Raw genomic sequence first — 25,506 nt, 5'->3', positions numbered from 1 at the left:
TGGTGATATAGATATGTAAATCAACCTTGGATGAGTAATAAGTCCCAATAAAGGAAGATTGATTGATGTCAACCTATCTCCAGTGAGAGGAGGAAAATCTAGCCCATTGTGTCCCAGCAATTCCCCCTCAACAACCATCTGTCCTTCCCTACTCCTCCTTTTCACTCCTCCAGGCCTCGTACCGACTAGCGCCGCCCCCTCCCCACAAATCTCATCTGTCTACTCATTATTCTCCCTAAACTATTCACTATCCCCTCTGTAATCCTTACATGCCCTATTCAAAACAACATTATAGATGCAATTCACTCTTGGTGTCGGCACCAGCAGGAAAACTGGATTGCTTCCTAATGATGTTAGCAGCACCTGTAAGGTGGGATTCACGCACCTGATTAATGCAAATTTATGAATTGCGGAAAACCCACTGGCCAGCCCGATGCAGACTTGATGGGCTGAAGGGCCTCTCCTGCACTGTATGATTGAATGAGTCTAATATTAAGGCTCTCAGAAACCAATGTACATTGGAATTAGGTTGGGACGGTATGCCAGAGTTACTGCAGCAAAGCAAATGTAGTTTGCTTAAAATATTTTTGGTCACTCTTTGAAAATAAATCATCTTAATTTGTTCCAATGGATTTAAAAGAAATAAAGAACTTTTGCCCTTTTCAACCTGTTTGCATCTGTTGACGTAATGATCCCATGCGCTTGAAAGATCTCTCGACCGCTGGGCTCGCCTGATTCCGTTCTTCTCCATCCATTCATAGCCAGAAAATCATCGAGTTTCCTATCCTGCTCCCACAACATTATTTCTCATCTTCCCCATGTATCTATCCTTGCTCCCCTCCTGTTTTCATCTCCATGTTGACCTCAACTGAAAACAGAAGGACGGCACGGTGGCACAGTGGTTAGGATTGCTGCCTCACAGCTCCAGGGACCTGGCTCAATTCCAGCTTTGGGTCACTGTCTGTGTGGAGTTTGCACATTCTCCCCATGTCTGCATGGGTTTTCTCTGGTTGCTCTGGTTTCCTCCCACAGCCCAAAGACATGTACGTTAGGTGGAGTGGCCATGGGAACTGTGTGGGGCTATAGGGTTAGGGCAGGGGAGCAGGTCTGCTTAAGATACTCACTGGAATTCTACCACCCCGCCTGCCACAGGAATTGGAGTGTGCAAGGGGCGGACAATGGGAAGGTCTGTTGACCTCAGGCGGGATTTTCCAATCTCGGGTTGAGCCAGAACGTAAATTCCCGCCCACAGTGTCAGAGAGTCGGTGCTACTCGGTGGGCCAATTGGCCTCTTCTGCACTGTAGGGATTCTATGAACAGTGTCAAATAAACAATGTCAATTTCCACATGTACACAGGCCACATCCAGCTCTATCTCATCACCACCTCTGTCAACCCTTTCACTCTCTCTCTAAATTGTCAGACTGCTTATCTGACATCCAGTACTGGATTAGGAGACACTGACTGAAACTAAACATTTGAGGGAGAGAATCCATTGCGATATATTTTCTGGTCCCATCCACTGAGGGAATCGTTGTGAGCAGGATGGACAATTTGATTAACTGGTTAAAGGTTCGTTGACCTTGGGTGGGAATTTCCAGTCTCAGGAAGGGCGAGATCGGAGAATCACATCCATTGTCTCTGGTCCCTGCCACAAACTCCATTCACTAACCACTAACATCAGTCCTCTCCCTACAACTAAACAAGACTTTTGTAACCTTCGTGCCTCATTTGTTCCAAAGAGCTTCTTCCCCATTTCTGTGGTTGCCTATTTCCACTTCTAACATCGCCCAACTCCATCCTTGTCTAATTCACTAGCTGCTGAAACCCTCAGCCATGCTGACATTACCTTTATACTTGGCTATTTCAACACACACTTGGCTAGTCTCCCTCATTCTTCCCATCTGTAAACCTGAGGTCATCATAAGCTCTGTTGCATCGTGTCCCATTCACCTATTGCCCCCAACAACCTTCTCCCCCAAATCAATTCTCCACCTGTGCCCACTGATCTACCTTGATTTCCAGTTAAGCAAGATCTCGATTTTAAAATTCTTATCCTCTTTTTAAAATCCGTCTCTGGTCTCACCCAACCCTATCACTGTAATCCTCTTCAGCCGGTTAATTTTCTTTAATGCCTTTGCTCCTCCAATTCCATCCCCTTCAGCATCCCCAATTGTAATCACTCCACCTTTGGCCACTGCATCTTCAGCTGCTATGGCCCGAGGTGCTGGATTTCTCTCCCTAACTCTCATCACCTCTTACCCCTTTCCTCCTTTAAAATTCTACTTAAAACCCACCTCTTTGACCAAGCATTTGGCCATCAGCCCTGACAGCTCCTCATGGTATCAAATTCTCCTGTGAAGTGCTGTGGGACATTTTACTATGGCCAGAGTTTTCTGTTGCCGCCATGGCGGGACCAGCTGTGTGTGTGTCGGGGGGGGCGGGGGGGGGGGGGGGGGGGGGGGGGGGGGGGGGGAGCGTGGGGGGAGGTGGGGGGCGCAGTGTCCCGTCAAAAGTCCACTAGCTTTTGGTGGGACTAGACAATCCTGGTGGTGGGTGGGTCCAAGAGTATCCCACCCTATGTTAAACATCCTGCATAAATTCATGTTATTGTTTTTTTGTAGGTCAGAGACAGCACAAAGCTTCTCCCTGCCATTTCCCCAGGCTTCAGAAAGCAACCACGGATTAGGTTAGCTCTACACATTTACTGGATGATTCCCCAGCCCATTACTTCACTGCGATTCCCCTCAACAAGAATAACAAGTCGTAGTAATGGAAAAGAATTCAATATTTTTCACGGCAATTTCACGCACCAATTTAGCAAATAATTTTATTTGTTTGTGACAAACTGAGGCTCTCGATAGTAAAAACACTTTCATGACAGTGCATTTCCACCACTAAATTTATTATCATTGGCCTGTCTGACATTATTAAAGTGATGAACACAATTCCATCTCATCCCATATAATGGTGCCTGTTTTATTTCCAACCTGTTCAAAGCATCCTGCAAGCACTGCAACACATTGCAATAAAAGACCATATGGTTTCTTCCCTAAACGGGTTTGGTTCTTCCGTTAACTTAATTTCCATTTATTGAATAGTAAAGTTCATTCCGAATTGCAACACTAATATAACCCTAAACTAAACTAGCCTTTTACAACTGTAGCTGCCTAAAGACAAATGCCCTGTTCAAAAATCTCCAACCTTTAATTTCCAAACAAGTACAATGCCCCAGGCACAGAAAATGGAAGGGACAAGCGCATGAAGCACCTGGATTGTATGTATGCACTGTGCACTGTGATCCAACCTCCTACTCACAGGACTAACATCGTACACCTCCATATTTACACCTCCATATTCTGGGGCGGCGCAGTGGCACAGTGGTTAGCACTGCTGCCTCACAGCGCAAGGGACCCGTGTTCAATTCCCGGCTTGTGTTACTGCCTGTGTGGGGTTTGCACGTTCTCTACATGGGTTTCCTCCGGGTGCTCTGGTTTCCTCCCACAGTCCGAAAGACGTGCTGGTTAGGTGCATTGGCCGTGCCAAATTCTCCCTCAGTGCACCCGAACAGGCGCCAGGGGATTTTCACAGTAACTTCATTGCAATGTTAATGTCAGCCTACTTGTGACACTAATAAATAAACTTTAAACATATTCACTGCTGGTAATATAATGCTACCAAGAGAAGAAATATGGGAGCCAATTTTATAAGGTCACCATGCCTCGGTAATCCAACTCTAGACAGCGTTGGTGAATGAGCCAAATTTCAGGCTGAGCTAACAAAATAAGAATGCAAAGTGGTTCTCATATGCTGAATTGTTGGCAAAAATGTTTGTTTTCCTCATAAAAGCACTTCCAGTTTTCTTTAATTTGAATTTGCTTACTTTTGAATAAAACATTTCATTTTACTGCAAGTATTTATCGACATGGATTATTGTTGCCAAGTCTAATGTTCATTTTCTAACTCAGCAAAGCACAAGCGAAAAATGGCTGAATTCTCCCATCTGAGACTAGGTCCCGTGGTGAGGGCAAAGACGGGGAGTGTTCCTTGCTGTGGAGGGTGATGGAAAACCACGCAATATCTTCCGGCCCCAGCCTAATTACTTATACATTTGATGGCTTAACGCCACATTCTCTGACGGGGTGGGTTTGATGATGCACATCTCGCCATCATATCTGGGTGTCATGTTTAAAAGGCGCCCAACATCACTGACCCACCATTGAAGGAAGATGATGGAACTCTTGAAAAAGATGATGGAACTCCAGGAACACTCGAGGCTGGGAGATGGACCTCTTCAATGACACTGAAGCTGAAAGACCGCTAAATATATACGCGCCACATCAACTGCTATGGTGTTTCAGAGTCCAGGCTCACTGGCGGCCTCCATCCTGAACTCTGGAGGAGACTCCAGGCATTCTTCAGGTAAGTCCTGATTTTTACACGCTTTGTTGTTCCAGACGTATTCTGGATCAGTGTGTTTTCCCGCTGGCCTCATGGAGAATCAAGTGTGGAGGGGAAAGATCTGGTCACGCCTCCATTTACGTCCCATTAGAGGGATGCAAATCCATTCATTCGAGCCACCAGCGAGTTTCCCGATCTGTCATGGTGGGCACCAATGCAAGATCCCACAGCCCTCATCTATCCAACTTTTGGGCCTCCTGACGAATTCAACCGACCCCCACCCCCAGCCAACGGAGACGTAGGAGAATTCCACCCTGTGTCCTGATGAAAGGTCACAGACCTGAAACAGTAGGTAGAATTTTATCGTTTTTGCACCAAGTGCTGGCTCAGGAAAGAAAACTGGCGTGCACCTGAAAATGCAGCATGACCCAATCTCTGATTAGAAAAAATAACTACCCTTCCCCTGGCCGATATACATGGAGACCCCCCCTGCCCCCCACATGGGCAACATTACTCAGCCCACCTCCCAACCACTCCCCCATAGACACACGGAACCACCCCTCTCACCATGTGCACAGCAACCCGTTCCCCTTCCCCACGGATAAGGGGAACCCCCTCTCCTCCCATGAAGATCCCAAAGGGCTCCCCCCTCAGCACTGCCCCTTGGCACTGCCCACATCATCCTCCCCTTGGGGCGCCCCTGGTGTGGTCTCTTCACCTGGTTCACGTTTCTCCAGACCCGTTATAAACATTGCAGACATGATGTGATACTGAAAAATCTTCAAAAGCCATCATTACCTTGACAGGTTCCATCTATTTTCACTCCCCCTGGAGCACAGGACAGTGACTTTGCCTCTGTAATCGCTGTTTATAATGGGGGAGAAAAGTGGAACATTTAGTATGAACAGTATTAAACATGGATAATAATAGCATTCTGACTTATTTTATTTTCAGACAACAGAAGCTGTTTGAAGAATCAAACCACCCATTTGGTTCGCATTTTGTCTTCATTCATCACCATGCACAGTTAATTCAAAGATCATTCTAACTATATGTTATAACTGGAAGTGAAAGGAATTCCGTCAAAGATGCAGGGCCTCAGCTGTAGCTGGATTTGGGTCTGTCAAAGGATTCTGCAATCTTCTCAGTCCCTTCTTTTGAAAAAGTGGAAAGCCTCCATCGTTGCTACCTGCATCAGAAAGGAATTAGGACTCCCTATCCAAAAGTACATTGATATCCTAGAGGATTGGGATTGATCGTACCAAATGGTTGGCATTCAGTTCTGATTTGTATGTGTAGTTTACCATCTAATAAGCCATGACATGTTGGATGTTGAAAATTGAGATGCCCTGTTCTCTGCAAATAAAGGTCAAACTGTTTAATACATCCGGAACACATTCTTAATGAAATATATTGGGTGAGATTCTTTGGCCTCCCAGCCGCGTGTTTCCCGCTGGCGGGATATGGTGGTTTGTTTGCTAGTGGCGGGATTCTCTGGTCCCACTGCTGCCAATGGGAATTCCCATTGATGTCACCCCACGCCGGCAGGAAACCCACGGGATGTGCTGCTAGTGGGTTGGAGAATCCTGCCAGTGTGAATGGCGGAGAATTTTGGCCATGCATTTTCTTTTAGCATGAAACCTATCTTCTATCAGGTATATGACCTGGGATGGTTCCAAACTGAACACCTCTGGTTTGATGAGCAGCCTGTCCCTTCAGCCTGAACTTTAAGGTTGTGTATTGAAAGGCCCTCATGGTGCTTCAGTCCGCACTGAATTATACAAGTTGACATCACAGAAGGAAGCCATTTAACCCACTGAGTCTCTGCAGCTCTTTGTTGGTAAAATCCAAAACTATTCCTGCTCTTCCCCCTTACTTTTCCTCTGCCCCAAATGTTTATGTAATCTTGCCAGAAGAGTATGCAGTGGTCTTTACCTCAATTATACCATGACATTTTCATAAGTTGCTGAATAAATAACTTTCTCCTCACTCTCCTGGTGAACTTTCTAAATTGTTGTTCCCCTGTCACTGACTGTCCAACTAGCATTTCCCCGTTCACTATATCAAACTGCTCATTTTTTTAAATTGCCGATGAATTTTCCTCTTATCCTTTCCTACCCCTGTTGGAATAGCAATACTACCTCAAGTTTCTTCTCATAATCATCGATTTCACCTCTGATAGGATCCTGGTCAGTTTTAGTGAACAGTGACATCCAATAGAGTTTGCCGATCTCACTACTTTGGGTTTGCTTTGACTTACTTTGTGTTGTCCTGACAGGAGTGTCATTGAGAGGATCTATAATTGGTAAAAAGGAGACTACATGTTTGTCATAGCACTTCGCCATTAGTAAGTGAGGATTTGATAGACTAGTCCCCTGAATATTAAAGCTTTTGCAGGATGACTAACCACAGGATAAGGCTTCACAGAATGGTGCAGATAGGCAGACATTTCTCTCTCCTCTCATCTCAAAGATTAACTCCTCTTGTCACTTGGAATTTGAATATATAGGAACAAGGAGCAGGCCACTTAGACCCATTCCACCAGTCAATGAGATCATGGGTAATCTGAGACATATTCCATATTCCCACCATTGCCCTATATCCCTTAATACAGAAATCTATCAATCTAAGATTTAAAATTAACAATTGAACTGGTATCAACTGCAATTTGCAGAACAGAGTTCCAAACATTTGTCACCATGTATGTGGAGAAGTGTTTCCTAACGTCACTCCTCAAGAGGTCTGGTTCTCATTTTTAGACTATGGCCCTGTTACGATACCCATGGGCGATCATCAAAAGATCTCCCCGTGGGCCTCGCAGAATACAAGCTCCCCTATGAGGTGAGTGGTGATTTCCCTATAGGGAAGAAGCACTGGGGGCTTTAAAGCCAGCTGGTTCCACTCAGGTCTGCAGTCGGTAGACCTGGGGCTGATCTGCACTCTGTAGCCGCTGAACAGCAGTCTGAACACACTTGCTGGAATTTTACCACCTCACCCGCCTGAGGCTCATAAGATCCCGCCCGAGGCCAACAGAGAATGCCATTCTGCGAGCCTTGCCCACCCCGATTTCGGGGCAGGGGTGCTGGCAAAATTCCGGCAATTGTAAATCGAGGGTGATTGGTGACAGAAGACCGGCCTCGGTAAGATTATTAGAGACCCCTAATCCCAGACTCTCCAACCTGAGAAAATAGTTCCTCTCAATCTATTGTATTTGCTTCCCTTAGTACTTTGAAAACTTTGATTCTATCACCCTTTAATCTTCTAAATTTCAGGGAATACAATCTTAGTTTATTTCTCTCCTCATAAGCTTGGATGTCAGCTATCATTCTCACAAATCTAGTCACCAATATATCCTTCCTGAAGGCTGGTGCCCAGAACTGCTAGCAACTCACAACATGAACCAAGTCATTTACTGCTTCACACTTTCCCATGTAAATGACGACCATCTGAAAGACCACCATTTTAGGATGTAAAACATCCAAAAGCAAGTGTGCAATGTTTCCATCATCTAGGTGGCACTAACTCTATTTACATAATATTGTGATCCAGGAAGTGCCCATATTTGCCAACTACTTAAAATAGCCAGAAGTGCACTCGTTCAGAGACACTACAAATAATTTACTTCACTGGCCCTCAGCTTGTAACATGAGGATTGAAGGCATTGGTTAGGTTAACCATGACCTCCCAGAGGTGAATCTCACATGAGGATTGAAGGCATTGGTTAGGTTAACCATGACCTCCCAGAGGTGAATCTCACATGAGGATTGAAGGCAAGTCTTCCCAGAGATGAATCTCAGATGAGGACTGAAGGCAGTGGTTAGGTTAGCCATGTCCTCCCAGAGGTGAAGTTCTCTTTTCAGGTCCTCATCCCAGAGTCATAATTCAAAGTCATCAGAATTACCACAGGGAAAAAAAAAGTAGCTTAAATAAATTTAAAATATAACACTCAAAATCATCATGTGAGATACGAACTATTAGAGTGTCTGTGTGAAATTATTTTGGCCCTTACTTTAATGATAGCTAATTTATTTTGCCAATATATCCTCGGACAAATGCATCCAGCATTTATATAATAATAATCTCAAAGTAACACTTCCAGGCCGTATAGGTTGTACTGGTTAAGTTAATTTATAATAGTCAAGAGAATTTAAACAGATTGTAATTTGAACAGACTGTGCTCGTGGGCATGAACTTGCTGTGATGATATGGTTTATATTATAGTTCACAGCTTGAAATATATTTTACAGCTAATACTAGCTAACTTCTCACTAAATCTTACAAGCCGAGAAATTTGGCTCCTTACAATTGGTGGAGTTGGCGCTACGGATGTCGGAAGCCATTGAGTGTTTCCAGATGCATTCAATGCAGTTCCCCCATGCTGGGAAGACATTCGCTTGAGTGCTGTATGAAGAGGGCAAGCTCTGAGTAATGCCCTATGCCAACTTGGAGCCAGATACCTCTAGACTCTTAGACAGTAGTAGAAGGTTGCCTGGCAGGCCTGACAATGCCTCAAGCATCTCAGTGTGCATCCTCATCACTTTTCTCCTTTATGATGCCCCATTGATGTCCTCAACTGAGCCCCCACAGCAGAATTTGTGGGTGACCTTGCCTTCTAGTGAACTGCACACCAGATACTCTTAATTCCTCGTACCCTTAATCCCTGTGCTAGCCGCTGCCCACTTGCGCTTGTTGACTGACCATGTACAGATCCTGACATTATACTGGGATCATAGACACTTACAGTGCCCACATCTGAGCTGGTGGTTGCAAAGATCAGAACAAGTGACTCATCATCACTCTTCACCAGTTCTGTGCTGTTGTTTTCTTGCTTCCTCCCAGATGAGCTATGGCTGGGCAGATGGAGGCTTGGATGTCTGAAAACAGAAGGTTGGAAAGGGGGTAGTTGGGGTGAGCAAGGGGAGAAAAGCAAGGGCTCTATGGTCACCCCATCAGCAGCTTGCTCATCAAATCAGATAGCAGGCCAAGGGGGAGCTGGGCTTTGAGAAAAGGCATTAGATAAAATAACCCTTCGGGCTCCATGCTCTCAGCGATGCCAGAGGACACAGGTTGTGTTGCATTCAGACCCACAATGCAGAGAACTATCCCCTCTGCAGGGCACAAGGGATGCAGCCGTCCTTACTCCCACCAGTTCTTTGTTGTTCCTATTTGTTATAGGAGACATTGTTCTGCTGGAGGGAGAGAAGAATGTCAATGATTGTGTTCCACTGTGTTTGGGTAATGTGCCTGAATAGCTGGAGGTATCTAGGTGCAATTGGGATCTATGTGAAGGCGAAGCGGAGTATTCAGATATTAGACATGAATCCTGAGTGCAAGGGACTGCTGATGGTTGAGTGATGGGTGTGATCCAAGGTGTGGTGCATTGGGCTGAATGTGAAGATGTGGTGGGTAAGGAGTCCTTTGAAGATGTCTTCAATCACTTTGACCATCCACATGAGATCATTAAATTTCTTATGGCACTGTTGCAAACCCCCAGGGCCAGATTTCTTGCATTGACCTCCCTGGCCACCTGCTCCCATTTCCTTCTTCCAATGATCCTTCCGAGCCTCCTGACCCTGCAGGGATACATGACCTCTTTAATCCTGTACACCTCCGTGACAAAGACCACAGCATTATATTCTTGAAACTAGTGGATCTTTCTACTCCCTTTGTGCAGCCCTCATGTGAAGCCATGTTCAGTACAGACAGCTTTCCATTGAGTCCAGCTTCCTTTAAGAGCAGACTGCCTTACAGAGCAGCAGCCTGACTGCCCAACCTGAGATCAGTGTCAACTGTTCGGTCTCTGGCTAAATGCTTAGGCAGCGAGCAACATGGAATCCGTTTGTATCAATGATATTGCGGGATCAGCACTAGGACTGTGTACTTCCGACTTCAACAGAAATGGGCTTGGATAAGTCACAAACTCCAAATCCCAAGACCCGAAAATAGTCCACAACTAATTTTTAGCCCAATGATAGGCACAGTCTGCAGAAATTTTTATCTGCTATTCGTGAAAGCAGAAATAATGACACTGATGTCAATAACAGCAGAAAACGAACTGAACAGAGATCACTTTACAAAGCAAAAGAAAAGGTGAGTGTCTTGTGACGTTATAACATTTTATAAAAATAAATCCTTGTGATGATTTTTATTGTCAGCCACATAAAATCCAAATCATTATCTGTGATATGGAGGAGTAAGAATTATTTTCAAAAGGTTCCCAAAATATCCCAAAATAAGCATTCCATGAACATGCAGGAGAAAATGCCTTCAAATTGGAGTTGTGATTAAACCTAGTGCTGAGGAAGGGAAAGGCTACTGCTGTTTAAACTATGAAGACTTATACAAACAGGACATTCCACATCATTGATAAAAAAACAAGCTACCGAAACCAGAGGGCGAGAGACAGAGCAGTAAAGGGGCCGTAAAGATATCCTGCCTCATCTGGGTCAGTGCAGACACTTTGCGAGCAAAGACTTAAGAAGTTACATAGTAAACAAGTAACCCAGCCTTTATACCTCATTGATTTATTGGTCTTTAGGATATAAAATCGTAGAACAGTTACAATGGAGGAGGCCATTCAGTCCATCGTATTCATGCTGCCTCTCTGCAAGGGCAGCTCAGCTGGTTCTGCTCCTCGGCCCTTTCCTCACAGCCCAACATTTTTATTTTTGCATTTGCTTATCCAGTTCGCTTTAAGATTCACAATTGAATCTAATTCCACCACATTCCAGATCCTAAATACTCGCTGCGTAAAAAGTTTTTACTCATGTCACAATTGCTTCTTTCACTATTTGCCTTAAATCAGTGTCCTCTGACTCCTGGTCCTTCCTCTATCTACTCTGTCCAGATCTTCATGATCTTAAACACCTCTGTCAAATTTCCCCTGAACCATTTTTCTAAGCAGAACAACACTGATTTCTCCAAAATCTATCCATTTAACTAAAGTTTCTCATCCTTGGAACCATTCCTTATGTAGGGGCCTGAAAAAAAGGATAAATGAAAGAAAAATGAAAAGAGTGTGTTTTCTTGAAATATGGGTAAATTTAATGAAAAAGACATTTACCATTGTTCTTTGTTTTCTTGTGAGTTTCAATATCCTGTTTACTGGGCCAAATACCCTGAACAGATACTGTTTGTTTGAGTCATGTAAGCTAAGCCAATCCGTTTTCTAGAGAGCTGCACTTTAAGCCAATCAGATTACTTAGGGGAGGGAAAAAAGAAAAATGGCGGGAGGCAGAGGAAGCTGCAGTGGGGAGACACAGGTGGGGAAGAGGAGCTGTTTCCATGCGGTAAAAACCCAATTTTAATGTCGAGGCAAATAATATTTGTAGACTAACATACTTCACAGTGTGGGCACAAATATTACTGTGCAGTTAAAGCTCGTGTTTGTCGCAGTTTAGTAATTCGTTTTTTCCAGTTTGAAGTGAAAGGCAGCAAGGTTTAGTCCTGTTTGTTATTTTCATTACTGTTGAGAAAAAGTGTAAAGCGCATCGTCTTGTACTCTCAAGCGTGGACGTTTCTGCTCGAAACTGCCGGTGAGGGACAGTCAGCTATAAACGCCGGGCGTAGTTTTCACTGAGAAGACGGAGAGAATGAGGATTAGCTGAAGCTAACTTGCTAAGTAGCACTGCCGAGGAGGACTGGCTTCAGCGCGCTGGACCTGCGTCACTACACGGACAGCTTGCTGCATTTTCTTTTCCTGCTGCATCATCTTCCCGCTCGCAGACCCTTCTGGATTGTGTGTGTCGTGGTTGCGTGAGTAACTGGAGACTGTACTATCAGACACTGAACGGTATCAGCAGTGTGTTGTTGAGGGCGTGTTTTCTTCATATGTGCACCAACGTATGGGCCCCAACATTTATAAATCCAAGCGCTTGGCAATATTTTGAACATTTCTCCGGGTTGAAACTGTTTAATTGAAAAATCTTTAGTTTGGGACTCTTTACCTGTTTTATGAGACGCAACAATGCAAGAAAATAAATTTATTTTTGTTATTCCTTTTGCATGGTTGCCCTGAACCTTTTCTTATTATAAGGTTTACATACTTACCAGTTTAGGAGGCACCGCGCTATTATTAATAGGTTATTACTCTAGATTGCAACTGCATACACTAATCCTTTTCATTCACGCCTGTACTGACATTTATTGGTAAATAGGAAATTTAGCCGAGCTCAACACCAACCGCTAAGAACTCAGGATCCTGTTAATTGAACATTTACATAGTAGCCCCTTATAACATCAAGCACATCCCAGGTACAGCTTTACTTAACTCAGCTGGTCAGAGCATATAGTTGTCAGCAGGGGGTTACACTTAGAATCCCTACAGTACAGAAGGAAATCATTCAGTCCATCGAGTCTGTACCAACCACAATCCCACCCACGCCCTATTCCTGTAACCCCACACATTTCCCCTCCTAATACTACGGGCAATTTAGCATGGCCAATCATCTGTACATCTTTGGACTGTGGGAGGAAACAGGAGCACCCAGAGGAAACCCACGCAGTGACCCAAGCCAGGAATTGAACCCAGGTCCCTGGGACTGTGAGGCAGCAGTGCTAACCACTGTACCACCGTGCCGCCTCGGAATTTTTTTCCCACAGCCTTATACCCTCCTTATCGTGTGTTGCTCTGAATTGGACACAATCCAGTTTAGGCCAAACTAGAGTTTTATAAACGTTCTCCATAACTTTCTTGCTGTTGTACTCTATGCCCCTTTAAAAATCCAGGATCCCGTATGTCTTTTTAACTGCTTTCCTCAACCTGCTCTGCCAGCTGTATTAATTCGTACACATATACCCAGATCTCTCGATTCCTGCATCTCTCTTACTGTATCCTTGGTTCTCTAGCGCCTCTCCTTGTTTTCCTACCAAAATGAATCACTTCACGCTTCTCTGCATTACATTTCATCTGCCACCTGTCTGCCCACTGGACCAGCCTGTCAATGTCCTCTTGAAGTCTATCACTATCCTCTTCACAGTTCGCAAAGATTCCATGTTTTGTCTCAGCTGCAAATTTTGAAATCGTGCCTAGCACACCCAAATCTAGGTCATTAATATAGATCAAGAAAGCAAGGAACTAGTACTGATCCCTGGTGGACCTTACTGTATACTTTATTCCAATCTGGGAAACCAGCCGCTTATCACAGCTCTCAGTTTCTTGTCGCTCTGTGAACTTTGTACCTATGCTGTTACCCTCCCTTCTAATCCATGAGCTTCAACGTTGCTAGCAAGCTTATTATGGGGCACTTCATCAAATGCTTTTTGGAACTCCATGTACTTCACACAAACCACATTACCCTCATCAACCCTCTTGGTTACATCATCGAAAAAACAGAATCAAGTTGGATAAACACAATTTGCTTTTAACACAGCTGAGTTGGCTTTTCATAATTGACCCATGCTTATCCAAATGGCTATTCATTTTGCCCCGGATTTTACTGCTAAAATCTTTTTCACCATCAAGGTTAAATCAGTTGGCCTGTGGTCGCTGAATGAACTCAGCCTTAAACCCAATAGGAAGTCAAGGCTGCATGAGGTAACCAAGATTCATTCTTTCTGATACACGCACATTCATTCGGGGAATTCAGTTGGCTTCTTTGTAAATTAAGTTTTTTTTATTCATTTTTAGGATGCAGGCATCACTGGCAAGGTCAGCATTTGTTGCTCTTCCCTAATTGCCCTTGAACTGAAGCGTTTGCTGAGCGATTTCAGGGGACAGTTAAGAGTCCACTTTGCTGTGGACATGGAGTCATATGTAGGTCAGACCAGGTAAGGATGGCAGATTTCCTCTCCTAAAGGGCAGTGGTGAACTAGATGGGTTTTTACAATAATCGATGATAGTTTCATGGTCACTATTACTGTAATTAGCTTTGTGTTCCATATTTTTAGTCAGTGGATTTATTATGTGACTTCATCTTTGGCGACTGGTAAGAGAGTTGGCATGCAGCGTCTGCAAAGACATGTGTGTGCAGTCCATGGCACCCTGCACCATAGGAAGGTCCCCAATTCTAAGGAAACCACGCATTTGATCTGTCTGCTACTCCCTGTAAAGAGAGGGTGAAATATAGTTGCCTCTCATTGAGTACTCTCCCTTATGCAACAGCCGATGGCAAGCTGCAAAATGTTGCCTGTATCTTCAGCTCCAGTTTGGAAGGAGTCAAACATATACCAGTTTAATGCCACCATCAGCCTCATAGCTACTGGCAATGCGGCCCATGCCCTGCTCTGAGGCTGTGATTGCAAAAGATGGCTGATTTCAATTAGGACCTGGTCCGGCATCTTGTTTCTCACTGCCAGGCAGTACTTCCAGAGCGATGCCCAGCTATGCCCCCCCACCCCCCCTTCCTCCCCACCCCCCCTTCCCCCCCTCTCCCCCTCCTCTTGTACGACTGAGCGCGCGGCCAATAGCCATGTTTTACAATTTAAAAATCTTTGTTTCATTTAAAGAACATTAGTTAATTTTATGTGAGATTTTATGGCTGTGTCCACTCAGCTGATTGTATATTATATACATCATTGATACCAATTTACAATGAGCTCTGTAAGAGTGCATGCATTAAAGGCTTCACAGGATATTTCAATAGGTGCAAAAATTTGATAATTTATCTGCTAACCTTCGACTGCACAGTAGCCCATGCATCCCTGAGTCGGTTGTAGGTAATAAACAAAGAAGGCTCCACAGTTCCTAAGAGAGACAGGGATCCGAAATAAACAGCAGTCCTTTGTGCTGCCCATGAAGAATTGCCATGTAGCGCAGGCTGTAAGTTTCTTTACTTCACCAGGACGAGGCAGCGAGTTGGAGTCTTTAAGAGAGAGCCAAACTGGAGCTTGTGTGCCACACTTATTCATCTGAGAAGATATGAAATATTACAAGGAAGATTTAAATTATAACTATAAAGGAACATGTTTTGCAAAATACATTCTAAATAGCTGTGATGCATTCAATTCATTTACAATATGTGAACAATTTGTTGTTCAATGTATTGATTCCAAGTACAGTAAGAAGTCTCCCAACACCAGGTTAAAGTCCAACAGGTTTATTTGGTAGCAAATACCATAAGCTTTCGGAGCAGAGCTCCTTCACATCATTGATTCCAAGTAACAGATTTGCCAAGTTCAAAATTATAGCTCTTAATAGTAAAAGGCTTATGTTCAATTCATTTCATATGTTGGGAGTTTGATTAAATAGAAGACAAATATAAATGAATCATTGTCAATATATTATTCCATGAACTATGGTTTCTCCAGCATTATAACTGGTAACACATTTTTCAAGGTAATGTAGAGTTTAACCATGCCACAGTATATTTGGAATCCTTGGAGACAAAGGTGGAGTTCAGACCTTGACCCAAGCTACCTACTCTCAGGAATGAGGTAGATTCTAATTTCCTTTTTTTTACTTAAAGTTGGAAAGTAACTTTCCCCCACAACTCCTGATGGCAATGGAAACAAGAAAAGGACATGGGAACATCATCCCCTAGTTGCTTGACTGTATTTACTGAATTGGAATGAGTGGAACTAATCTGGTCCAGATATTGGGCAAGACTATAATTTCTATCCTACTTAGCTCTTCCAAGTTCTGTAATGATTTAGGGTTTCAAAGTGACCTCACTTCCTAAAGAGAAAAATATTTCACTTTCATTTTTGTCAGATTGCCTAATTTATTTGAATAAGATCATTCTCCAAGGCTGAAAAAAGATCATTCCCTTCCTTGACATCCTATTTTACCCCAAGCGTAGCTTCTGGCCGCTATTCTTGCCATCACCAAGATTGCCTACTTCCATTTCAGTAATATTGCTCATCTCAGACCTCAATTCAGTTCAGCTTTTTTTAATTCATTTGTGGGGCATGGGCGTCACTAGCTGGCCAGCATTTGTTGCCCATCCCTAGTTGCCCGAAGACAGTTGATAGTCAACCACATTGCTGTGGCTCTGGAGTCAAATGTGGACCTGACCAGGCAAGGACAGCAGATTTCCTTCCCTAAAGGACATTAGTGAACCAGATGGGCTTTTCCGACAATCGACAATGGTTTCATGGTCATCAGTAGGTTCTTAATTCCAATTTTTTAAAAATTGAATTCAATTTCTACCATCTGCCGTGGTGGGATTGAAACCGGGTCCCCAGAACATTAGCTGAGTTTCTGGATTAATAATCTAGCGATAATACCATTGGGCCATTGCCTCCCCATTGGGCTATTGCTGAAACCTTCATCTTTGCCTCTGTTAACACTAGATCTGTTTATTCCAATACTCTCAGGCCTCTCTCATCTTTTGCCATGCATAAGTTTGAACTCATTCAAAACCCTGATGTCCATATCCCCACACACCACGTCCTATCCACATATCACCAATGTGTTCAATTGCTTAGGTTGCTTTCTGGTCCAACAACACCTCAGTTTAAAAAATTGTGTTCTTGCGTTCAAATGCCTCCACAGCCTCACACCCCCTATCTTTGTAACCGATAATTCTTCAAGATCTCTGAGCTCCTCCAGTTCTGGCCTCGTCTACATTACTGATTTTCATCACTCCACCCATGGTGACCGTGCCTTCAAACACCAACACCCGATGCTCTGGAATCCTCTCCCTAAGCCACTCTGTATCTCCAGCTCCATCTCCCCTTTTCAACCTGCTTCGAGTTAGAGACTTCTTACATCAAGTAATGCATGAGACAGATAAAGGATGTGCTTATGTATTTTTCCATAGCTAGTTTTTTTCCTAAAACAGGTCGCTAGCCTGTCGCCACAGCCTATAGCTTGGGGCGTGTTGTTTTACATGAAGCATGGCTGGCTCACATGTTCTTAGTTGATGATCAACCCGTTTGGCCATATATGAATACATATTCCATGGCCATCAAATCCTGGGCTGGGATTTTCCAACCATTCAGGCTGGTGGGATCTTCTAGTCCTGCCAACAGCACACCCCCACCGTGGGTTTCCCAATGGTGAGAGGTGCATTCAACGAGAAACCCCATTGACAATGGCGGGACCAGAAAATCCCACCACCGGCCAATGGCAGGCTGCTTCTGTTGTCACGAACACATGGCGGGTTGCATGGAAAATTGTGTCCCTCGAGTTGGACGTGAACTCATGCATCTGGCTAAGAGGCAGACCACCTCCTGGAACACAAGACCTCCCCTCCTCTTTTAATAACCTCCTTAAGGACCTCCTTCAGCCCTCGTGTCTCCTTAAAAATCATAGAATCCCTACAGTGCAGAAAGAGCCCATTCAGCCCATCCAACTTGCACCGACAACATTCCCACCCATGCCCTTTCCCCGTAACCTTGTGTATTTATCCTGCTAATCTCTCTGACACTAAGAGGCAATTTAGCATGGCCAATCAACCTAACCCACACATCTTTGGGCTGTGGGAGGAAACCGGAGCACCCGGAGGAAATCCACGCAGACACAGGGAGAACATGCAAACCCCACACAGACAGTTACCCGGAGTTGAACCCTGATCCCTGGCGCTGTGAGGCAGAGTGTTAACCACTGTGCCACCATGCTGCCCTCCTTACGTGGCTTTGTTTCAAATATTATTTGATTATGCTTCTGTGACGTTCATTGGGAAATTTTGCAATGCTAAAGGACCTAAATAAATGCAAGTTCACCTTGCAGTTGTTGTAAGCTGGGGATTACTTAATTATATTGAAAACCTCACCAATAAAACCTTTCAAACTGAACAAATAAAACTTAAATCTAGTGAACAACATGTGAGGGGCAAAGAAAGCTTGTTTTGAGAATAAGAAATAAATTGAAAATATGAATCGCTACAGAGAACACTTCGAAAAATTGTCTTTGGAACACAAAAGATACACTTACGTATATAACTGACTGACCACTCCACCTCTTTCCCCTCAGAGGAGAAAGACAGTTGAAAGAGAATTGAAAACAGACCAGATAACAAAATCAAGAAACATGGATTTAGCCTGAGCCAAGAGAGCAAGCACATTTTCACTTTTGTCACATGGTTGTGAAGGTTGAATGAAGAGAAAATAAAAAATCAGACAGGAGAGTCAGATGTCCACAACAATGCCTATCCAAGCTAAATGAATGAATGGGAGATCAGGCATGTCCGCTTTTATAAAAGCAAATTACTGCGGATGCTGGAATCTGAAACCAAAAGAGAAAACGCTGGAAAATCTCAGCAGGTCTGGCAGCATCTGTAAGGAGAGAAAAGAGCTGACGTTTCGAATCCAGATGACTCTTCATCAAAGCTGACAAAGGGTCATCTGCACTCAAAACATCAGCTCTTTTCTCCCCTTACAGATGCTGCCAGGTCCGCTTATATGCTGGCAGTACTCCCCATCTGATTTTTCTCTCTACCCCATGCTTTACACTTATAAAAGCTCAAAATGACTAAATACAAAGTATTGAACATAAAGCAAACAGTTAGGAATATGAACTGCAAAGATTTATCCAATGTTGCATTTTAATATGTTCTGATCTTTTAGCTGTACTATGTTTGGAAAGAGCATTACACATACTACTAACTTCTATACATTTGGTTGGCATTTCTGCTGGCTTATCTCTGATCATGAAGCGGTACCATCCTGGTGTCAGGGAATGATCACAGATGAGGTCCTGGATTGCAAACTGCTGTAGCTCAATAGAATCAAAGTGAATGCTGCGGTAAGAGCTCCGAAGAACGTGATGCCCTCCTGGGGAGCATTCTGGGGCTGAAAGGGAAAAAAAGGTTCAATGTAGTGAAGAGCATAAGTTTGTTCATGCCAAACTTACAACCTTAGCATAGAAAATAAAAATGACAAATCTCATTTACTAAATATAGTCATGTCACATATCAGGCATTTCCAAAACAGCATAACTAGTACCATTGCAGTAAATACAATTAACATTGAAGAGAATGCTCCTTGCAAAGGAATGTCATAGTTGACCATCTTGCCCAAGTTGCTCAGATAGTAACAAAGGTGATTTATAAAATTCCCTCATTCCTTTGTTTTCACTTAATGACTACAGTTCTCCCAGCTCAAGTGCTGCTTTGAGATGAAAGGTGACCAGCTCCCAAGAGTGCGGCTCCGGATTTGCTACGAAAGAGATGCATGAGGATTTCATTCCTGCAATTAGATGGTTTGTTCTCCAAGTGTGACACAGCTCATATTAAAAACTCAACATGTAGTGAACTGTAATAATCAACTTTGCACCCATACCAACCAAACAGAAATTCATCAGTGGTTTAGACATCGCCACAATTTATATAGTGGGTGCCACAGGGAGGGCCTGAAGGGGAAGGAAGATACCTTTCAAAAGTTTGTAAGAAAATGCAGATGAAACTGTCAGAAGCCACAATGCTGCTTTCAGTTATTACCACCAAAGTTCGTAAAACTGGCATAGGCAGTACAACTGCTAATTCTGTCACCAGTAGGTCACCACCATATTAACTTTTTCATGACAGTAAGTTTGATATCTTGGTAACACAGTTGAAGAGTTTACTAGCTCAATCAATTGATTAAATAATTCATCTTTAGTGTTGTATCCGATGCTCCAACTTACATTTTTAACCACACCCAGTTCAGGGCTGGCATGGTGGCACAGTGGTTAGCACTGCTACCTCAGGTCTCTGTGCACTGTTGGAGAACAGATATCCACTCCATCTGACGAAGGGGCAGCGCTCCGAAAGCTTATGGTATTTGCTACCAAATAAACCTGTTGGACTTTAACCTGGTGTTGTGAGACTTCTTACTGTGCTTACCCCAGTCCAACGCCGGCATCTCCACATCATGACCTCAGAGCGCCAGGGATCCGGGTTCGATTCCTGGCTTGGGGTCAGTGTCTGTGCAGAGTCTGTGCGTCCTCCCCGTGTCTGCGTGGGTTTCTTCCGGGTGCTCCGGTTTCCTCCCACAGTCCGAAAGATGTGCCAGTTAGGTGCATTGGCCATGCAAAATTCTCCCTCAGTGTAACCGAAAAGGTGCCAGAGTGTGGCGACTAGGGGATTTTCACAGTAACTTCAATGCACTGTTGATGTAAGCCTACTTGTGACACTAATAAAAGAACTTTACAAAAGCTCATGTTCTGTTGCTGCCCAAATATTAAGCTGATTATTTAGGCTCTCATTATTGCCACTCATCATGAGGCAATAGATGAGGTAGTTTTGTTTTTAAACTCTGCCATCAAGATATTCCTCTTTCTTGATCTCCTCATTCAGCTTTATACTTTCAATGGTCAGGTGTTTGATCAATCTGCTCCCAACCTCCATCCATAGCACTTTGAAGTAGACATTACATTAAAGGTACATCTTCATACTGTGCTAAATTTGGCATGTATTTCACATACTCCTTTTTTGCTGTCATTCTTCTGTAACATAAAGTTACATCTGAAACTTCTCACTTCTATTGCTAGCTATGCAACAGGTGCCTTTAAATATACCTTAATCATCACAAGCATCACTTTGAGTGAAATTTGCTTTGCCCTGACTTTCTGTGGGAACGGTCACAGGAGATTATCATTATTATTATTTTACTTATTAGTCACAAGTAAGGCTTATATTAACATTGCAATGAAGTTACTGTGAAATCCCCCTAGTCGTCATAGTCCGGCGCCTGTTTGGGTCAATGCACCTAACCAGCACTTCTTTCAGAATGTGGGAGAAAACCTGAGCACCCGGAGGAAACGCACAGGGAGAACATGCAAACGCCACACAGATCGTGACCCAAGCCGGGAATCGAACCCGAGTCTCTGGCACTATGAGGCAGCAGTGCTAACCACTGTGCTACCGTGCTGCTCTTTTCCAGTAAAGACACGCAATTGGTGCCATATTCTGTTGAAATGATTTTGGGAAATATGTTAATATTTTAAATATGTACAAATGAGTTAACTGTTTGTATTCTAAATGCATGTCGTCATTCTTACACATGAATCTGAGCTCAACCTAGTGAAGCGTTATCGATTCACCGATGTGCTGATAAAAAACTTCAGCTGCCCTCCATCATAGAGAAAGCAACCAATAAATAACATGAGGAAGAGGCATTGTACCCTAATTGGTCAATTAGCTTCCATGTTCCCAAGTTATCAGAGAGTATATCTGTAACAAGAAAGCATTCCACTTTTAAAGGGAAATCACGCAAACATTGGAGTGTCACTAATACAGTGACCTATAGAAAGTAAGTGGATATTGAAGGGTGCAGCTCCCAGGTCCAATGTCAGGTCGTCCTTGAGGACTGGAGAGGAAATTCACAGACAATTTCTTATTCTGAATTGGCCTAAAGCTTTTTGTTGACTTTCTTTTGGCTTCTTCTAGGTGATTACCTCGCTGAAGGAACATTGGTGGGGTTGGAGCCTGAATGGGGACCAAGGTCTGGCCATAAGGGACAAGCTCAGTGGACCAGTTGGTCTTTTCTTGACTTCTTTCATAGAGTCCCTACAGTGCAGAAGGAGGCCATTCAGCCCATCAAGTCTGCACCAACTCTCTGACAGAATTTTCTACCCAGGCCCACTCCCTCATCCCTCGGCCTATCCCTGTAACCCAACACATTTATCATGGCTAATCTATATAACCCATATATCTTGAGACACTAAGGGGCAATTTACCATTACCAATCCACCCAACCCGCACATCTTTGGACTGTGGAAGGAAACCGGAGCACCCGGAGGAAACTCACACAGGCATGGAGAAAACATGCAAGCTCCACACAGTCACCCAAGGCTGGAATTGAACCTGGGTCGCTGGCACCATGAGGCAGCAGTACTAACCACTGTGCCACTATGCTGCCCTATTCTGGGGCACTTCTGCCCACTTCTGTTTTCATATATTCAGAAAAAAAAGGAGGATCTAAACTTATGTAATTGTGAAAATAATAATTGTGTAATCTTCTGCACATCTTCCTGTGTTTTTTTTCAATCTTCTGAAAGATGGTACAGATGAGTACTAAGGTCAGAGGAGGTCAATGTAACCTCAAAAATACTAGTATGCTACAGCATACATTTAAAGTTTATTTATTAGTCACAAGTAGGCTTACATTAACACTGCAGTGAAGTTTCTGTGAAAATCCCCGAGGTGCCACACCCCAGTGCCTGCTCAGATACACTGAGGGAGAATTTAACATGGCCAAATGTGGAGGCAGACACGCTGGCATTGTTTAAGACTTACCTGGATAGTCACATGAGCAGTCTGGGAATGGAGGGATACAAGCGAATGGTCTAGTTGGACCAATGAGCGGCACAGGCTTGGAGGGCCGAAGGGCCTGTTTCCTGTGCTGTGCTGTTCTTTGGTCTTTGTTCTTTGTTCAATTCACCTAACCAGTGCATCTTCTGGACTGTGGGAGGAAACCGGAGCACCTGGAGGAAACCCATGCAGACACAGGGAGAACGCACAGACTCTGTGCACAGACAGTGATCCAAGCCAGGAATTGAACCCTGGTTCCTGGCGCTGTGAAGCAGCAATGCTAACCACTGCGCCACCATGCCGCCCGAATTGAACAGTCAATTTTAGGCTCTGAACTTTCACCGTAACATTTCCCATATAGTACAAAACACCAACAGCTGCTAGCTATCTTATTTGTAATCCATAAACTTAATATTCTTTCTATTTCTGGAATAGCCAAGGCTGAAATCTGACTAATAGTCACAGTAATTTACAGCCAGCTTTGCTTTATCCCTTGCAACTGTCTTTTACTATATGCCTCAGTTCTCTTTCCAGCCTCCCTTGACAGGAAGTTTGTCATTTTGACTCTCGACTCTTTCATTAATTGTAACTTTGCCAGTAGAGCATGCCAATTACCCAGCTTCCGCCTTCCCATGTGCGAGTTCCCTACCAGAAAACTCCATATTGTTTACCAATGTATCATACTTTGTATGCAAGAACAGAGTTTCTCCCATCATCTCATGTGTGAATACCTGCTGGAAGACTGAAATGAGATAACAAATTATCTCTTGTCCCAGATGGTTATGGATAACAGTTTCAATGGTTGGTTCATTAACTCTCCGGGTGAACTCATCAATGTACCAATCTTCTCTTTGTCTCAATGGCATCAGTCAGTCTTCCTCTCTCAAGGTGACAGCAAAGAAATTGCATCTTTGAGGATTAACCCTCAAAAACATGAACCTGAGTTCCAGTTATAATTTAGACCAAAAATTATTGCCAGTTAGTAACTAATAATCCCCAGTTGTGACAGCGTAACAATTCGAGATGGAGCCAGATGAAGGAAACACGGCATTTTTTTTAAAAATCGTTCATGGGATGTGATTGTCATTGGAAAGACTAGCAAACATTGTCCATTCCTATTTGCCTTTGTTACATCCTGGGAGGATATTTCCTTTCATGGTCACCTTTTTGAAAGGCAGGGTTCGCGGAGCCAGGAATTCCCAGGACCCTGGAGCGAAAACTTGGGCCTCTGAATTAACAGGGTAACTGGATAGTTTTCGTCCTAGACCCTGTACAGCTGAGTCTATCCATGAATATCCCACAACATGAATCTGAACTGAAAGCCAACATGATATTTTTTCAAAGACTTTTTTTTTTATTCGTTCAGCATTTATTGACCATACATGTAGGCACATTGCTATGGGTCTGGAGTCACATGTAGGCTAGACCAGGTAAGGACTTTAGTGAACCAGATTACTTTTGATGACAATCAACCATGGTCATCATGAGACTTTTAGGCCAGAATTTTACTGCCCTGTCCGCCACAGGAATCGGAGCGGGTGAGGGGCATACAACGGGAAGGTCCATTGACCTCAGGCAGGATTTTACGGTTTCCGGACGAGCCAGGCCGCAAAATCCCACCTTATATTCCAGATTTTATATTAAATTCGAATTTCACCATCTGCCATAGTGGGGGGATTTGAAACTGGATCCCCAGACCATTCATTATCCTGGGTCTCTGGATTACTTGTTCAGCGACAATACCATTATACCACTGCCTCCACGATAACTATATTGCAGACAAGCTTTGGCTGTGTCTGCTGCCAACTGTTGAATCAAACCTGTAACATTTCATTGATTTGAGTGCTTGCAAAGGAAAGACCAATAAATTACACTCTTCTTTCTCACTGGAATTTAACACCTGGATTTTGGGGATTCGTAAATCAAAGAGTTTGGAACTGTTTCAATGAGAAATGAATTTCATCTAACTCAGAGTTCCTTAAACAGTTTAAGATTTATTGATGAGTAGCTGGCAGTGAACAAACATTTTACCTCGAAAAAAATACACTTGATTACATGCATTAGAGACTTTTTATTATTTCAAACTGCTTCTTCTGTAAACATATTAAACAAAGTACTTCACACATTTTTATGAATAAATCACAGCAGAGACAAAATAATCCCTCCATCTGGTGTCTTAAAACTCTGCTACAATTTTAATGGGTCGAACCATCTGTTGGCAACAGCAGCACATGCTCAGATATTCAAACTTGTGTTTTGAGATATGCTGGAATTTCAACCCAATATTGGCGCAATATTTACCAGGAAAGTTTCAATTTCCAGTGGGTACTATTCCTCTTCCTGCGACACTTTGGGAATATCTCCAACACTAAACTTGATGCACTATACTTCCTCAGGCATTTAACCAGTACTTCCTCCGCTGTTAATCTCAGGTGCAGAACAATAGGAACTGAATAGGAAAAGCCTAAAAAACATCCCCTGACACACCAACAAGGCTCAGCACCCTCTGCAAACCATACGTCAATCTTGCATCCTCAACAATTCTCACCCAAGATAATGGTCTCCCCTATCCATACCCCCTAAGCTGCTCAATCCCCCCCATAGCCCTGACAATGCACCCACTCCCGCACCCACCACATTGCTCAATACTCTTGACAATGCTCATCCGCTTCTGCACCCCTGACAATGATTACCAGCCCCCGCCATACCCTCAACATTGCTCACCCATCCTATTCAGCTGATGTTGGAAGAGTGAGTGGTGTTGAGGACGAATGGGGGAGAGAAAGGGAGTGATGAACAGTGTCAGGGGTTTGGTCCGGGGAGGGTTGTATTGAGCATAGTCAGGGGGTGCGGAAAGGTGAATATTGTCAGGCATGACAGAGGGAAGTGAGCAGCATCAGGAGTGACAATGAATTTATAATTCTGCAACTCAATGAACTGAAAAATCAGACCTTCAGGAGTTTGTCTTCGATTCATACCAAGAAAAGTAGTGG

General features: G+C 43.6%; 1 protein-coding gene across 1 annotated transcript in view; it reads right to left on the bottom strand.

Moving 5' to 3' along the window:
- The window catches only part of LOC144503550 (von Willebrand factor D and EGF domain-containing protein), a 269,846-nt gene that overhangs the window by 191,979 nt on the left and 52,361 nt on the right, over window positions 1–25,506 (bottom strand). Inside the window, exons 2-4 of the mRNA XM_078228019.1 lie at window positions 18,889–19,073; window positions 15,014–15,248; window positions 5,199–5,264 (exon numbers count right to left, since the gene is read on the bottom strand). Coding sequence (XP_078084145.1) covers window positions 5,199–5,264; window positions 15,014–15,248; window positions 18,889–19,073 — 486 coding nt within the window. The remainder of the gene's footprint in view (window positions 1–5,198; window positions 5,265–15,013; window positions 15,249–18,888; window positions 19,074–25,506) is intronic.

This window comes from Mustelus asterias, chromosome 14 (assembly GCF_964213995.1).
Source record: "Mustelus asterias chromosome 14, sMusAst1.hap1.1, whole genome shotgun sequence".
Lineage (NCBI taxonomy): Eukaryota > Metazoa > Chordata > Chondrichthyes > Carcharhiniformes > Triakidae > Mustelus > Mustelus asterias.
Note: the sequence above shows the minus strand (reverse complement) of the source record. Positions and strands in the feature narration are given on the sequence as shown.